At 35.9% G+C, this 17500-nt stretch overlaps 1 protein-coding gene and 1 long non-coding RNA gene across 3 annotated transcripts in view; one reads left to right on the forward strand and one right to left on the reverse strand.

Annotated features, from left to right (window-relative positions):
• The window catches only part of PRRC1 (proline rich coiled-coil 1), a 43681-nt gene that overhangs the window by 9205 nt on the left and 16976 nt on the right, over positions 1-17500 (forward strand). The window contains exons 5-7 of one of the 2 annotated variants that reach the window (XM_030869745.2): positions 2023-2125; positions 4413-4576; positions 11259-11362. In XM_030869745.2, the coding sequence (XP_030725605.1) occupies positions 2023-2125; positions 4413-4576; positions 11259-11362 (371 nt within the window). The remainder of the gene's footprint in view (positions 1-2022; positions 2126-4412; positions 4577-11258; positions 11363-17500) is intronic. The other variant, XM_060296166.1, reaches the window with a different exon arrangement.
• LOC132597092 (uncharacterized) lies at positions 1681-17475 on the reverse strand. Its single transcript, XR_009563452.1, has 3 exons — positions 17401-17475; positions 3295-3445; positions 1681-1809 (listed from the first exon to the last, which is right to left on the reverse strand). It is a non-coding gene; the product is annotated as an uncharacterized lncRNA (long non-coding RNA).

Here is a 17500-nt window from a genome sequence, read left to right on the forward strand (position 1 = left end):
TTTGCCAGCAGTGATTTTATTAATTGAAATGTAGTATTTTCTAATTTGATAGGCAAAAAAATAATACCTTGTTTAAATTTGCATTTCTTTGTTACTCAATTTGAACTTTATTTAATGTGATTTTTGGCCATTTGTATTTTTATTTCGTGAAGTCTATATTCATGTTCTTTGCTCAGTTTTGAATTGGGATGATTTTCTTTTTTAATGAATTGATAAGAACTCTTAATGTAAGAAGAATATTTTATTATATGCTATCATATGTTGCAGTAGCCTCCATTTTTATCTTACATTTCAACTTTATTATGCTTTATTGACACAAAGCCTTCTAAATTTTGGGGAGTCATTTCTATCAATTTTTTTTCAATTTTTTTAAATGTTAAAAATCACATTTACCTACTATATTATATGATAATTTTTTTTATGATTTCTTCTAATTTTCTTGTGGTTTCATTCTTTTTACTTACCAAGTTGATATAGCTGATACTTACTTTACTATATTATATGAGGTAGAAATCAAACTTAATTTTTTTCCAACCACTTAATCGACTGTTCCAAAATCATATCCCAGTGATTTGATATGTTACCTTTACCTTAGTTACTAAATTGTGTGTTAACCTCAGTTTCTGCACTCTGTATTTTATTTCACTGCTTTGCCTGTCCTTGCAACAGTACCACAATATTTTAATTATTGTAACTGTTTATTTATTACACTAATATTTATTGAAAGCCTACTCTGTGCTGAGGTGGGGATGAGTATTCTTAGATGAGTCAGATAGAAAAGTCAGTTCTGAGTCTCTGCATTCATAAAGGCAGATCAGCATTTGGTTGTGTAAGTTTGCTGTTTTCAAAATTTTTCTTTGCTGGTCTTTTCTATTTATTTTTCTTAATGAATTTTAGAATCGCTTTGTCAAGTTCCCCTCAATATTCTGAGGGTTTGGCTGCAATTTAATTACATGTTAAACATATTTTTAAATTGGTAGCTGGTTAAACTGATTTACAGTGTTTGAGTTTTATGTATCAGAAAGATGGCATTTTTCTAAGCTTGCTTCTTTATATCACTTTGTGCTTTTTAAAGGTCTTCTTTATGTAGAGACTGTCACTTCTTTTCCTCGTTAAGAGCATGTGTCAGCATGTCAGTTACCAGTTGTAATACTCAGTTCAACCCTACAGATCTTGTAAATAACTCTTCTAATATTCAGCATAAGATGGGTGGACAGTCTTAAATATCAGTGTTATGAACTCATCTGTTTTTCTGAATCTCCTTAGTTTAGTAGTAGGTTGGGACAGGTGGAATCATGGCCTGTTAGCCAGATGCCATCTCTAAGTCTCTTTGACTGTGGAAGAAGCATAGATGGAAGGAAATACTCAGATCTGGTTCCTTCTGTCTAATAGTGTGGTTTTAGGAATTCAGAGGACTAGGTCTGGCTTTATTAAAAGGGAGAATTTGGGAACAAAACAAATAGGAAGTAGGAAAAAAGAAACTTTCATAGAACAGAGTATTATATATTAAGGTAATCAGTAACTCTGGGAAATAAAGATAAGAAATGTTTTTACTGTTTTTATTTTTATATTAGGGAACAAAATATGAGTCTTCAGAGACATCCAATTGCAGTCTTTATTTGGGACCTTGATGGACAAGTTTTGCCTAGTCTTTTATATAGATAAATAAATAGTAATGAAATGAAATAAAAATATAGGTATACATAGAAATGAAATAAACATATATACATACACACATACATATATATGCAGTAAACATACTTCCGAGGCCAGTGTTGCTCGAAGTGGGGTCAGTAGATTGCTGTCAATCTATGATGAGATGAGAAGAGAAATTGAGAGGAAGCATTTTGAAATTTCATAGCAATTTGACATTGCCATAACCTTAGTTTTCTTACATTTTACAAAAGTATAGGTCTGCAATGCATTGGAAACTTAAAAAAAATTTTTTTTTTCCTCACCATCCGGTAATCATGGTGTTCTTTGCTTAGAATGAGTATTTACATGTGAATTTGTTCTGTGCAGGGTGTGGCTGGGAACCCTATGGTGAAATCTGTGCTTGATAAAACAAAACATTCAGTAGAAAGTATGATTACAACGCTGGACCCTGGCATGGCTCCATATATCAGTATGTACATAAAATAGAGCAGCATCTGCCGTATAAAGTATGTGCTCATGTCAGCCACTGAGTGTAATCCCACAGGTCTTGTAATTAGTGAAAATCCTCCTATATTCTTACATTGATTGTCAGTCTTGGTTTTGATACTTTTAATTCATCTTTTTCTTAGTCACCATTAAATAAATTTTGAAAACTTCCCAGAATGAACTTTGGAGGAGTAAAAATAATTTGAATTATTAGTATACTTACTGATTTTAATTATGAATATGGTTAGTGTTGCTTTATATGAATTTTACCATTCATTGTTGACATTTGAAGTGTTGCTTTGTTGATATTTGGTTTTGACATTTCTCCAGTTATCTATTTTAATTAAATGTGTTTATGTGTAACTCAGGAATAACATTTTTATAGGCTGTTAATCTATTTACTAATAATATATCATTACTAGATTTGTTGGGAAAGCTACTTTAATCACCTTTGAACCCTCATTACCAAGAATCCTCCAGACGGTTAACTGGAGGATAAATTTTTTATGTACATATCCAGTAAGTGAAATAACATAATCTTTTAGCAGGATTTGTGACCAATTATTAGTAATTCTGTTGAAGATAACAATTTAGTGGCCAAAGCTATGCACCAGGTACTTGAACAGAGATTCTCAGTAGCAATAAAAAGTCAGTAGCTTTCATAAGTCTTGAGTCTGTTGGTAATTGTCTAGTAAATGTCAAAGGGCAAGACCTAATAATGATAAGTACCATTTATTAAATGCTTGATCTGCCAGATACTAATTCCCATAAGAGCTCTGCACGCTAGGTGTTATTTTTCTCAAGTTTTAGATGAGGAACTTGTGTTCAGAGAGCTTTATTATTATCCTAGGTTACACGACGTGGTGGAGCTAACACTTAGCTTCTTTGCTTCCCTTTAAGTGGAAAATTGAATCAAAGAATTAACTCAGCTGAATTGTTCTCTGTGTTTGTAATTGCAAGTGTTTAGAAATTGGACCCTACCATATATACTGATTTCATATATTCATAATAATCAAGTTTGACATAATTAATGCAGTATATATTTTCTTCTCTTCACAAGCTCTTATTTTTAGTGAGAAAAAGAAAGGAATTAATATTTTTGGAGCTCTTGTTGTTTTAATGGGTACTGTGTTAGATGGTGAAATCAATTACCTTATTTAATCCTTAGAGCAAGCCCTGTGAGGTGGCAGGAACTTTTCTGTGAGGAAACAAGCTCAGTGACTTCCCCAAGGTACCGAAGCTAGTAAGTGATAAAATCAGGACTCAAACCAAAGACTTTTCTCAGGCCAGTACTCTGCATGACCTCCAGAAAAAGGAAAATAAAACGGGGAGAGAAAGATACAAAATAAAATTTCTATTATTAGAAGATATAATAGCATATAATCTTCATCACCTATAAAAAGCAGTAATACTGAGTGTGAAAAAGCTATTGACAGGCAGCAAAAACGAGACCATTTGGATCTAACAAAACTCTAGTAAAACTTACCATGTTTTTATATAAATATTTTAGAAATCACCATAACAATTTCAAATGTATCAAGAAAGCACAAGAACTATTAGAAATGGACTTTAACACAGTTTCAACATTTTTTTGATTAGCTCTCCCTTTATAATCATTAAAAGTGGCATGAGTCATGACAAAAAACCGAAAAGCTTTTTGAGCTGAAGCCTAATGGAACAGTACTTAGCTAGATACGGTTAAGAGATATGTCCCACGTGGAGGAAAAAAAAAAGAAAAACATATAGTCTTCCTCTTCTTTCCTATGGTAACCCTTGCTTTTAGGTTTTAATAATTTAAGAAATTCCAGTAAAGATGGGATCTGTGGAACATTGTTTCAATCAGGAAAAAAGAAATCCATAATAAAAAGCCCAGATATTTGGAAAATATTTTCAGCTGTTCCAAAAGATACTTAACTGAGGAAAAGCATTGTTTCTAGGGCAAAATATTTCACAGTACAAACAGCTTTCTTGAGAAATCTCAGAGTAAGATGCTATTAGATGACAGGGTGAAATGTGTCTGCTTGCATCAGGCAGTGTAGTGAAAAGATACAGACCTAGATCTGAGTCCTGACATCATTGCTAAGTAGCTGTGTTACCTTGGGTGAGACCTTATCAGCCTCAGTTTCCTCAGCCAATAAAAAGGTAATCTATAGCTTGCATTGTTTTGCCAGGTTAAGAGTAATTATGTAATAAAATGTTAGTGCATGGTAGTAATTATGAGAATTTCATTATTTTAATTTGGAATTGAAATTTTCTTCTGGTCTTTGTAGAATCTGGAGGTGAACTGGACATTGTAGTGACCTCAAATAAAGAAGTAAAAGTTGCCGCTGTCCGAGATGCCTTCCAGGAGGTCTTCGGCTTAGCTGTGGTGATAGGGGAAGCTGGGCAGTCCAGCATTGCCCCACAACCAGTGGGCTATGCAGCTGGATTAAAAGTGAGCAATGGAGCATCTTTTTCGGGATATAGTAGCTGGCAGTTCATTTTTTAAAATTTCTGATGATAATCCTATGGTCTGTATGGAGCTTTTGGGTTTTTACATACTGAAATATTGATTTGGTTTTTAATTAGACAATTCTGTAGTGTTAGGAAGATACAGTGGAGTTTTAATTTAAAGAAACATAAAGTAGGTTTTGATTATCGGGGGAGGGGAGGAACCACATGCCAAGAGCACAGAAAGAGAGCAGTTTTAGTCCTGAAAGAGATCTTCTTAACCAAGTATTAACGTTTAAATCCATTACTGAAATTATAATATCCCTTGAATCCCGTAAGCTTTTTATTACTATCACTATTAATAATACTTTACACTTTATGTATTTCTTCATGGTTTATGGGATTCTCATATATTTGGAAGTTTCCAGAGTAGTAATGGGGTTCTAGTAAGCAGGTTGTAAATACACCTGACAAAGTCCCCCTTTTCCCTTGTATTTTCCGTTACGGAAAAACCCGAACGAAGTTTTTGGCCAAGCCAGTACTTGACGAGGGGACTCGGCGCTCATCCAGAAAGTTTTCTTAACTTACTTTCTTTGAGTCTTCCCTTTCCCTGTCCTTTTAACTACCTTGCCTTAGAGACCTGACTAGCTGGCATGTTATAGGCACAAAGTCTGTATATAACCAGAGTGTGCCAAGGTCTCATCAGCATATAGAGACCTATTAAATTACATTACCAGTAGTAATGCACTTACCAAAGGAAGACACTGCCATAGTTTTTGGTAGTGAGGGAAGAAGACCTTGTGATTAAGTCTATAGATACCTATATAATCCCTATGTAATAGTGGCAGATAATAGAATGGCTTATTTTGAAAACAAATTGCACACACTTGCATACTCACACCACCACTTGAATATTGTACACTTTGTCTTCTGGACTGTTACCATTAAAAAATTTGTCACATACACAAGCCAATCCCATTACCATAGTAGACCTGGCCCCCTCTTGCGTGCTAAGTGCTAAAATTCCAAGAGTTCTGCCCTCCCTCTCATACACTTTTTACCATCAGTATACAAACACACAAAAACAAATGAACAGCTCATCAGCATGTAAACACTGCTCCCACCTTAAAAAACAAAAATAAACTAAAGAAAACCTTAACAAATTTTTTTACCTTACTTTCCCCATCACCTCCAACCCTAGGTTTTCACTTCGTTTTGCAGCAAAACTTGCAGAGAGTTGCCAACAGTTTGATCTCTAGTTCTTCTCTTCGGTCTCTTACACCCACCCCAGCCAGGCTCTCACCTTCACCCCTCCACTGAGAATGCTTTCAAGGTCGCCAATGTTGTGCATCTTGTTTGACCTACGACTGGCTTTGAGACTCCTCTGTAATGTCTTTTACGCTTGCCTTTGGGGATGCCACACTTGGTTTCTTCCCTGCCTCACAAATTCCTCTGTGCTTCCTTTGCTGGCTCCTTTTCTCCACAACCTCCTGATGGTCTCCTTCCCTTCATCTACGTTCACTCAGTGATCTCAACCAGTCCCACGGCTTTGAATACCAGCTGTGTGCTGACAGTTTTGAGTTTGTATCTCCAGCAGAGACCTCTCATGTAAACTAGGTTAATATAAAAGTTGCCTTTTTAATACCTTTACTTGAATGTCTCAAACTTATCATGTCTAGTACTCAACTGCTTTTCTTTCCTTCCAACCTGTCCCCCGCCGCAGCTTTCTCCATCTCAGTTGATGACGGCTCTGTCCTTCCGTTTTCTCAGTTGAGAAACCTTGGAGTCATCCTTGACTTCTCTCGTTATCCATGTCCAGTTCGTCAAGAAATCTTGTTCACTGTACCTTCAGAATACATCCAGCCTCTGACTGCTTGTCACTGTCTCCATTGCTCCCACCCTGGGTGAAGCCACCACAAAGCCTTGTTGGAATCTTGGGTTCACCTCCTAACAGGTCATCCCGTTTCTACCCTTGTGGCCCTATATGTTATCCTCAACAGAGTAGCCACGGTAATTCTTTCAACACACAAGATCAAACCATTTCACTATTCTTTTCAGAACTTTATATTTCACTGAGTGTAAAATCCAAATTCCTTACCAAGGCTTCCACAGCCCCATGTGGCCTGGCTGAACTGGCCTTCTATTTTTTTTTTTTTTTTAAATTGAAGTATAGTTGATTTTCAGTGTTTCAGGTGTACAGCAGAGTGATTCAGTTATACCATATATATATATATATGTATATATATACATATATGTGTATATATATATCCTTTCTCAGATTCTTTTGCTTTATAGGTTATTACAGGATACTGAGTATAGTTCCGTGTTGTACAACAGTAGTTCCTTGTACAACAGTTGGTCCTTGTTGTTTATCTTTTATATGTAGTAGTGTGTATCTGTTAATCTCAAATTCCTAATTTATACCCCCACGCTTTTTCCTTTGGTAACTATAAGTTTGTTTTCTATGTCTGTGAGTCTATTTCTGATTTGTAAATAAGTTCATTTGTACTATCTTTTTAGATTCCATGTATAAGTAATATCATAAAATGTTTGTCTTTCTCTGATTTACTTCACTTAGTGTGATAATCTTTAGGTCCGTCCATGTCGCTGCAAATGGCATGATTTCACTCTTTTTTATGGCTGAGTAATATTCCATTGTATATACACACCACATCTTCTTTATCCATTCATCTGTCGATGGACACTTAGTTTGCTTCCATGAGCTGACTATTATAAATAGTGCTGCTGTGAACAGTGGGGTGCGTGTATCTTTTCGAACTAGAGTTTTCATCTTTTCCAGGTATGTGCCCAGGAGTGGGACTGCTGGATCGTATGGCAGCTCTATTTTTGATTTTTAGGAAACCTCCATGCTGTTCTCCACAGTGGCTGCACCAGCGGCCTTCTGCTTTTCTCTGGTCTTCCCCCTTGCTCACTCCATGCCAGCCACATTGGCCTCCTTGCAGGTCTTTGCGCTTGTCTGACAGGCTGCTCTCTTCTCACAGCCTTTTCACAGCTCTCTCTGAGCCACTCTTTCCTCAGTTATCTACTTGGTTGAGTCCCTGACCTCCTTCAAGTCGTCACTAAAATCTTCCCTCCACAGTGGGGCCTGTCCTGACCGCCCTGTTCAGTACTGCAGTCTGCACCTACCTGCCCTGCACTCCTGATCTCTCTAGCCCTCCTCTGATCCTTCTCCTATAGCAGCCAGCATCTTCTGATTTAGCATATAATTTACGTTGATGTAATTTTATTTTTTAATACTTTTTTCCCACTAGAATTAAGTTCTACAAGAGCAGAGATCTTTGTTTCGTTTACAGATATAAACTTTTAGAATAGTGCTTCATGTTCTTTAAAATGAATATCTAGCAGTCCTATTGAGATATATTGGTATAAAACCCCAAACAATAGAATTTAAAGTGCTAGGGTAAACTTTTTAAATTAATAATTTATTTCCTCAAGTAAGCAGTCTAATGCAGAAGATGTTTTCACTCTGGGATCTGTTTTGAATTTTGGTTTAACAACATGTCAGCCATATGAGAATAGAGATTTTTCCCCTTAACAGAGCTCTAGCTGCCCACCTGTTGCTATACTTTGATAGTACCTTTACCATCAAACAGTGGTCTTCAGACTTGTGTATAAGTACCTCTGGTGACATGCAAAGATTTTACAAGGTCCAGGTAGACCCAGATAGTTTTCAGGAACTCAGCTTCTCCTTCCTCAACTTCCGTATGTATGCTTTCCTAAAATTTTCTGCCTGAATACATACTTGTAATGGAGGCAACGTGCCATCTCCTTTCTCATCTCCTCTTCATAAGCTCTGACCTCTCCCATTAGAAAGTAAAGATATACCGCTCACCCACTGATTGCCTCGGAACCTAAAATCCTCCTGAGTGTCATACGAAGGGACAATTCAAAATAATGTTTTAGATGTTAAGAATGCAAATGACATAATGACTCGGTAAGATCTTCTTGCAAGTCCTGTGGTTTCTAATTGTTCTCAAAAAAACTGATAGGGTTGTCATTCATAATTTCTGATGATAGATCACCACATGATTTTTGGAACATAACTCAAAATTTATGGTTTTTAAAACATGAGTCTTAAATATTTTATGTTAAATATCATTGCATAAAAGACACTTCAGATCGGTATAAACTGAACTTGAAAGGCTGATGGAGATTTTTTTCTGTTAGAAAAATCTTATTTTCTGAATATTAATAGTTCAGTTTATATTGTGATTTTATTAGTATTTGACAGATTTGTTTTAGTATTGGTTTTTGCCCTTCAAATTTAGAAATGTGTTCCTTTTCCACAATCTTTAATACAAGCTTAAAATTAAAGTTGATTGAAACTGATATATATAGGAAAGTGATTTGTAATTTTCCCAGCTGTTTGTTTTTTTTCAGAAGCAGTAGAGGGAACTAACAAAAAGAAAATAATGTAGAATATTAAAATTTCAACCCAGATTTTTTTCTCCCCATCAGATTTTATTTGAAGTGAATGTCTTTTTTGACTAAACTTGTTTTCCTTTAAACATATGAAATTGTTTAAGGAAATAAATCAGCTGTAATTAAAGTTAGGAAGCTTCTGAAACTTCTCCAATGCCAAGTATTAATTTTACTGAAAAGCCAATTATATTTCTGACCATTGTTTTATAGCTTATAGTCAAGAAAAATGTAGTTAATATCTGTAAGAATTTTTGAAGAAGCATGGAATTTTGATTATCTGAACCAAGTTGCTTAGTATAAGCTCTCAGAGTACAGTATAAGCTCTAGAGGCATTTCTGCATCTTACTTCAGTTCTGAGACAGTTACTTCAGTGTGGCCTCTAAACTACCTAATTTTTGGTACCCTGCACTGCTGAAAAATAAAGTTAAAATTCCCTTCTCAAAACATTGGTAGTGACTAATATCAAAGTGTCTCTGTGACGCCAAAAGATGCCATGTAAGTAATGTTGTGGTCAGAGGAGGAAAGAGGCTGATTTACCCCCTCTTCATTTTCTCTTCTGGATTCCATAAAAACAAGCATTACACTTGTCTACCTAACTCATTATCCTATCTTTATAGGTGCTAATTAATTTCAGTTCAGTATTTTGTGAACCCTATGAAGTATAAAGCCCTGTAGGATAGTAGGATAGTAAAAAATGAACCAACTTAGTTTCTGTTTCCTGGGAGCATAGAATCTAGGAATATTTTGTCGTAGTGTGTAGCTGAAATAGCACCTTTGAAGAGTTGCGAATGAATCTCTAAACATCCCACTAATCCCCTAATAGTTTTTTACTGAATTAACATTTATTTAAACTTCTTTATAGTAAAAATTAGACATAACTACCTTTTGGGAGGAGGGAATTATTTTACTTTTCGGAACAGATTTACATTATCCAGTACAAAGAATTAGGTTCATCTTAGCTATTGTATTTTCTTTCAGGTTCAACAGTGACCTCCTCGTGCACTATTAGATTTGGTGATGCCATATTTACACTCTTTAGATTCCTAATATTAGCCATATAGGCCTTCAGAAGCCCTTAGTTTTTATCCCTTGTTCACTTTTTCATGTAGTAAGTTCTCACTGGCTGCCTATTAGGTTAGACACTATGCTAGGTACCAGAGATACAAGAGTAAGCAAAAATACAGCTTGACTTTATTGTAGTTTAACTCATATCTTCTTTCATCTTTCATGTTTATAAGCTAATGACAGATTGGCCTACATGTTCTCATGCAGTTGTCACTTCTTTATTTATCTGAAATAAATTCAATTGTCTCTAGAAGTATCTTAGCTTTCTTCATTTTCATTTGAAGAAGAATTGACCCCTTAATCTCATTCATCTCATTCACTGCTTAGCTCTGCTGTTCATGATAAAAATAGGGGTATTATCCATGACTAGTTTTATTCAGAAATAGCTTTATCTTGCTTTTTGAACACATTCTCATCATATCATTCATGATCACTTTTATGAAGTGATTCAAATAAAAGTAGTAAACAACAACCTTGTCCTCATTAATCCAGCTTTTAGTTTTCTGCCATAAGTATATATTTAATTCATGATTTTGAGTTATCTATATAGTGTTCTCAGCCCCTCAATTTTGTTTCATAAATGGTACTAATTTTCTTGAATAAGCTTTGATGTAATGCATACATTTGAAGTTAAAATAACTGTTATTTTGGTGCAAACTTTAAAGGCTATATATAAAAGGAATCAGAAGAAAGAGAAAAAACGTATTTGCTATTGATATGATTGCCTGCCTAGAAAAATTCAAGAGAGAATCAACTAAAAAACTACTAGAATTGATAAATGATTTTTATTTAGTAAGATGGCCTCTTGCCATATCAACATTAAAAAGCACAGTTTCCTTTTATTAGTAATAACCAATTAGAACATGTAATATAAAAATTATCCATTTCATGATAGCAACCAAAATAATAATGCATATAGGAATAATTTGGAAGATGCACTGCAGACTCTTAGTACTGAGGGGAATACAGTGGGGCTTTTTCACTTTTTACTCTCTGTGCTTCTGTATTGTTTTCATGTTTACAATGAGTATATATGTGTGTTTCTGTATTGTTTTCACGTTTACAGTGAGTATATATGTGTTTGTGTATAAATGTATATGCATATTACTGATACAGTCATAAATTAGTATGTTTAAAACCGAATAATTTAAAATAGTTTCTAATGTACACTGTTTCAGGGTGCCCAGGAACGGATAGATAGCTTGCGTCGAACTGGAGTGATCCATGAAAAACAGACTGCTGTGTCAGTAGAAAACTTCATTGCAGAATTGCTTCCTGACAAGTAAGAGGATTTTTTTTTAACATAGTTATAATTTTTTTAGAAAACTTACAAGACAAAATCTATTCTCTTAGCAGCTTTCAAATGTACAAAAAGTATTATTAACTATAGTCACCATGCTGTACATTATATTCTCATGTCAACTGGAAGTTTGTACCTTTTAATCCCCTTTATCCATTTTACTCCCCCTCCCACCCCTGCCTCTGCATCCACCAATCTCTCCTTTGTATCTGTGAGTTTGCTTTTCCCCCCACATGTGAGATCATACAGTATTTGTCTTTCTCTATTTGACTTACTTCGGTTAGCTTAATGACTTCAGTGTCCATACACGTTGCTGCAAATGGCAAGGTTTTCCTTCCTTTTCAATGGAATAATATTTCATTGTATATATACGTACATATTTATGTGTGAGTGTGTGTATAAATCACATTTTCTTTATCATCAGCAGACATTTAAGTTGCTTCCATGCCTCGGTTGTTGGAAATAATGCTGTAGTGAACAGGGGGATGCATATGTCTTGTTGAGTTAGTATTTTCGTTTCCTTTGGATAAATACCCAGAAGTGAACTTTATGGATTATTTGGTAGTTCAGTTTGTGAGGAACCTCCATACTGTTTTCCAAAGTGGTTGTACCAATTTACAGTCCCACCAACAGTGCACAAGGGTTCCCTTTTCTCCACCTCTTCGTGAACACTTATTTCTTGTTTTTTGATAATAGCCATTCTAACAGTGTGAGGTGTTATCTTATTGTGGTTTTGATTAGCATTTCCCTGGAGGATTAGTGATGTTGAGCACCTTTTCACGTATGGCCATCTGTATGTCTTCTTTGGAAAAGGAGGCTAATCAGATCTTCTCCTCATTTTTTTATTGGATTGTTTGGTTTTTGCTGTTGATTAGTATGAGTTCTTTATATATTTTGGATATTAGCCCCATATCAGATATATGATTTGCAGGTATTGTCTGTCATTTGGTAGGTTTCCTTTTCATTTTGTTGATAGTTTCCTTTGCTGTGCAGAAACTTTTTAGTTTTATGTAGTCCCGCTTGTTTTTGATTTTGTTGCATTTGCTTTCGGTGTCAAACCCAGAAAACATCATTGCCACAACAGATATCAAGGAGCTTACTGCCTATGTTTTCTTCTAGTTTTTTATGGTTTCAGATGCTATGCTCAAGTATTTAATCCATTTTGATTAATTTTTATCTCTGGTGTGAAATTGTGGTCCAGTTTTCTCAACACCATTTATTGAAGAGACTGTCCTTTCCCTATTGTATATTCCTGGCTGTTTTGTCATAAACTAATTGGCCATAAATGCATGGGTTTATTTCTGGGCTCTATTGCATTGATCTATATTTTTGTTTTTTATGCAAGTACCAGACTGTTTTGATTACTGTTGCTACGTATTATAATTTGACATCAGGGAGCATATTGCCTCCAGCTTTGCTCTGCTTTCTCAAGATTTGTTTTGGCTATTCAGGGTCTTGTGGTTGCATACAAATTTTAGGATTGTTTGTTCTATTTCTGTGGAAAATACTGGAATTTTGATAGGGATTGCATTGAGTCTGTAGCTTCCTTTGGGCAATAGGAGCATTTTAACAATGTTCATTCTGCTAGTCCATGGGCATGGAATATATTTCCATTTATTTGTGTCTTCTTTAGTTTCTTTCATCAATGTCTTACAGTTTTCAGAGTAGACAGCTTTCACCTGCTTGGTTAAATATATTCCTAACTATTTTATTCTTTTTGATCTAATTGTAAATGGTATTTAAAATTTTTTTCTTCTGATAGTTTGCTATTAGTGTATAGAAATACAACAAATTTGGGGGTATTGAATTTGTATCCTGCAACTTTACTGAATTTACTAGTTTTAACAGTTTTTTGGTGGTAGCTTTAGGTTTTTCTATATATAATATGTCATGTGCAAATAGTGACAGTTTTACTTCTTCCTTTCTGATTTGGATGCATTTTTTTTGTTGCCTAATTACTCTGACTGGGACTTCCAATACCATGCTGAATAAAAGTGGGAAGAGTGGGCATTCTTGTCTTGATCTTAGAGGTAAAAGCTTTTTAGCTTTTCACTGTTGAGTATATTAGCTATGGGCTTGCCATAGATGACTTTGATTATGTTGAGGTATGTTCCTTCTGTATCCACTCTGTTGAGAGTTTTTGTCATTAATGGATGTCGAATTTTGTCCAATACTTTTTATAGCTCTGTTGACATGATCGTATGATTTTATCTTTCATTTTGTTAATGTGGTGTAGCACATTGATTTATTGGCACATTCTGAACCATCCTTGCATCCCTGGCCCACTTGATTATGGTATAGATCCTTTTAATGCATTGTAGAATCCGGTTTGCTAGTATTTCACTGAGGATTTTTACATCTCTGTTTTTCAGGGATATTGGGCCTTTAATTTTCTTCTGTGTAGTGTCCTTGTCTGGGTTTGGTATCTGGGTTTGGTATCAGGGCAATGCTGGCCTTGTAAAATGAGTTTGGAAGTGTGTCTCATCTTCTATTTTTTGGAAGAGTTTGAGAAAGATTGGTATTAATTCTTCTCTAAATCTTTGGTAGAATTCACCAGTGATACCATCTGGTTCTGGACTTTCGTGTGTTGGGAGGTTTTTGATTACTGATTTGGTCTCCTTACAAGTGATCCGTTTGTTAAGATTTTCTGTTTCTTTTGATTCAGGTTGTGTGTTTTTAGGAATTTATGCATTTCTAGGTTGTCCAGTTTGTTGGCGTATAATGGTTCAGTAAGAGGCTTATTATGTTTCTCTTAGGAGCAGAATATGATTGCTTACACTGAACATCTAGTAAAAAAATGTATCCTATTTTAGAACCAGAGAGAAAATTACGTCTGGTCTAGCTCTGTCATCTAACTAGCTATGTGACCTGTGTAGCTCAGCTCACCTTTCTGCTCGTTTCACCTTTTTAATTATAAAATGGACATTGTGTTCCCTGCATGCTAAGATTGTGTTAATAATCAATTACATATGATACAGTGATTTAGTTATTGGCTTGGATGTTGATCTCCAGTAACAATCATTTACACAGTCATTCAGAGTAATGGAAGGTATGGCAAGAGGGCCTGGAGGCAGTCACTAGGTTTGAGTTCTGTTGAACACTACCTCTCATCTATTTAGTTTGGAAAAACCCTCCAGCAACATAATTCATCTTTTTGTTTTTTAAAATATCTTTTCACACTGATAGGTATCACCAAACACCTGTCAGTAGAGGAACATATTTTTTTATTTTTTAAATTCTTGGCTGCATTGGGTCTTCGTTGCTGCACGTGGGCTGTACATAAAATGCTATGTACATTTTCAATGGGATTAACTTGATGTGGAGATGGTGTCAGATAAGATCCGTGAATGATTGGGACTTGAGCTGAATTTTGAAGAGTAGGTAAAATTTGGTTAAGTAGAAAAGAATAGCTAGGACGTTCTGCATGGAGGAGAAGTGTGCAGATGATTAAGATGTATTCAGGGGTCAGTGATTTTATCAGCTTGGCTGAACACTGTTGGATAGGAAATCAGAAAGTAGCTTGAAGAGCTTTGATTGCTAGGTTGGGAAGTTTGAACTTTCTGTGTAAGCACCAAGCAACCATCCAGTGATGATGACTATTAAAAGGTTAACAGAGGGGGAAACTGAAATATTCATTTAAGGGCTACCTTAGAGATTCCATTGTGCCTTTTTCCATGTATTATGTTTTAATAAAAATTATGACTTTGATAATACTGAACTACTTTCAATACCATTTACCCCCTTCATCTTTTGCAGTATTAAGTATCTTAATTGTGTACATATTTTAAACTCCTAAGATATTAGTATAGTTCTGTACACTCTATTCACTTATATTTATTCTCTGAATTCTTTCCTGCATTTTTGGTTTTTCTGTCTGGGATCATTGTCATTCTGCCTCAAGAGCATCCTTTGGTACATATACATTGTGATGGAAGACTTTAGCCAGGAGTTCTCTCAGCTTTTGTCTGAAAGTGCCTTTAAAGCACCTTTATTTTCACAGGGTGTTTTTTTCTGGATGTAGAAGTATGGATTGGCAGATCTTTTCTTTCAGTACTTTAAAGATGCTGTTGTACTGTTTTCTGGCTTCCATCATTTCTGTTACAGCAGCTATCCAGCTTGTTTCTGTGAAGAGAATGTATTGTTTAGCTGCATTTAGGATTTTTTCTGTCATTTTATTTTTGCAGTTTTGTGTGTGTTTGCTTAGGTATTGAATTTTTGTGGATTCCCTGAGCTTGATTCTTTCTTTCATTGGATTTTATGTCTTTCATCAGTTTTGGAAAGTTCTTGGCCATTGGATCTTCAGAATTGGCTTCTGGCCCATTTTCTCTCTTCTCTTTCTAGGACTATAATTACATGCTTGTTCACCTTCTGACTGTGCCTCAGAGTTCTCATTTGGTCAGTCCCCTCTTTCCCCTACTTCCTCACTCTGATTCTTCTGCTGTGTAGCCCATACATTGATTTTTTTTAAAAAAGTAGATTTAATTTACTATTGAATACCTGTATTTTCTATTTCGACTATCTTTACCTCTCTCTTTCCTTGAATATGAGTCATATTCATTTTAAGATCTTTGTCTACTGAATCCAGCGCGTGGGCCTCTTTTAGCCTCCTTTTGGTGTGACGATAAGGTGCTGTCTTTGTGGATGCCTCATAATCTTTGAAAGCCAGGCATTGTTTATAAGAAACTCGAGAGTCTTGAGGTAATTTTGAGAAGGTTCACTCTTCCCTCTAATAAACAGAGTAGTGAGGTGTGTGGACGGGGTAGTTTGGTGCACTTTAGATAGACTGACCTGAGTCCAGGCTGGGTTGTGCTCAGGGTCAGCTGAAAGTCTTCAGCATACCTTTGAAAGGTTGTCCCTGTCCAGAATGTTACTCCATTTTGTCTTCCTTGCTTCTACAGCTCTTGGATGCCATTAGGTATGACTTGTATACTCATCCAGCTTTTCATTGGGAGCACTGGTCTGCCATCAACTGCTCCATCATACCTAGATGTGCTATTTTTCCTACCTTTTTTTGAGCAGAAGACTAGCAAATAAGGAAGATTAGGAATAGTAATTGGTATTAGGAAGTCTGTGGATGGTTTCCAGTATGGTTTAAGGAGGAGAGGGTGAAAAGGCTGTAATATTAAGATACAGAAGGGGACTAGAGGAAGGACATGAGAACAAACAGCAAACCCATGACGCAAAACAAACACTTGATCGTTTGCTTTGGCTACTTCTCTCTGTGGTGTTCCCATGAAAAATAAATGGACAGAAGATAGTCAGGAAAATACATGCTTATAACTGAGTCAAGAAAAGACCATTGGTGTTTGCCTCCTAATAGTAAAGCCAGTATAGACCTAGCTATTTGTGATAAACTTTGCATCAGTTCATGCTACATGAGGGAAATTAGCATGTTTTATACCAAAATGGAAAAATAACCTGTGTGAACATGAATTGTCCTTATTCTGAGATTAACCTGTCAAGTTCTAAAACCAAGGGTTATGTGTGAAATGGGTTAAAATGTCCTTCTGTGAAGTGACTGGTGGTAGTGGATGGTCTTTCTTTGATAAAATACAAATTGGCATACCTGTGTCAGCTCCTCAGGTGCTATTTTGATTTTTTTCCTGCTACATGAAATCTAAATGTCTTGGAACCACCATTCTTAAGCCTTTTTTAAGTCTAATCGAGTCTGTCTTATTTCCCCAACCGCATGGAGAGGGTGTGGAGAAGGAGCGCATTCTTTAGCAATTGTCCTTGAGTGTGAACAGTGGAGAGCACCACTTTTCCTCCTGCTGGGTGGGGAGTGGGAGTGGGGTGGAAGGACAGGAGGAAGGAGAGAGAAGACAGCGTTTCCTCAGCCAATAGCACTAGTCAGGGAAATGGAAGAGGTCTCGGTGGGCTTGACAGTGACGGCAGTTTAGATTTGAGTTGAGAAGGATGGGATATCCAGGTTGACACGCTCGGGAGTGTGACAGTAGTTTGGAGAGGAAGGGGAGTTTTTCTCGTGTGATCACCGGCATTGTAGGGGAGACTGCTCGTACCTTCAGGGTTGCTGCTTTTCAGGACGTCCGTGCTGTGCCTGGAAGCTTAGTCACTACAGTTATTCTCTGCCATCTGCATAATACACAAATCATATAAAAT

The sequence above is a fragment of the Globicephala melas genome, chromosome 3, assembly GCF_963455315.2.
Source record: "Globicephala melas chromosome 3, mGloMel1.2, whole genome shotgun sequence".
Classification (NCBI taxonomy): domain Eukaryota; kingdom Metazoa; phylum Chordata; class Mammalia; order Artiodactyla; family Delphinidae; genus Globicephala; species Globicephala melas.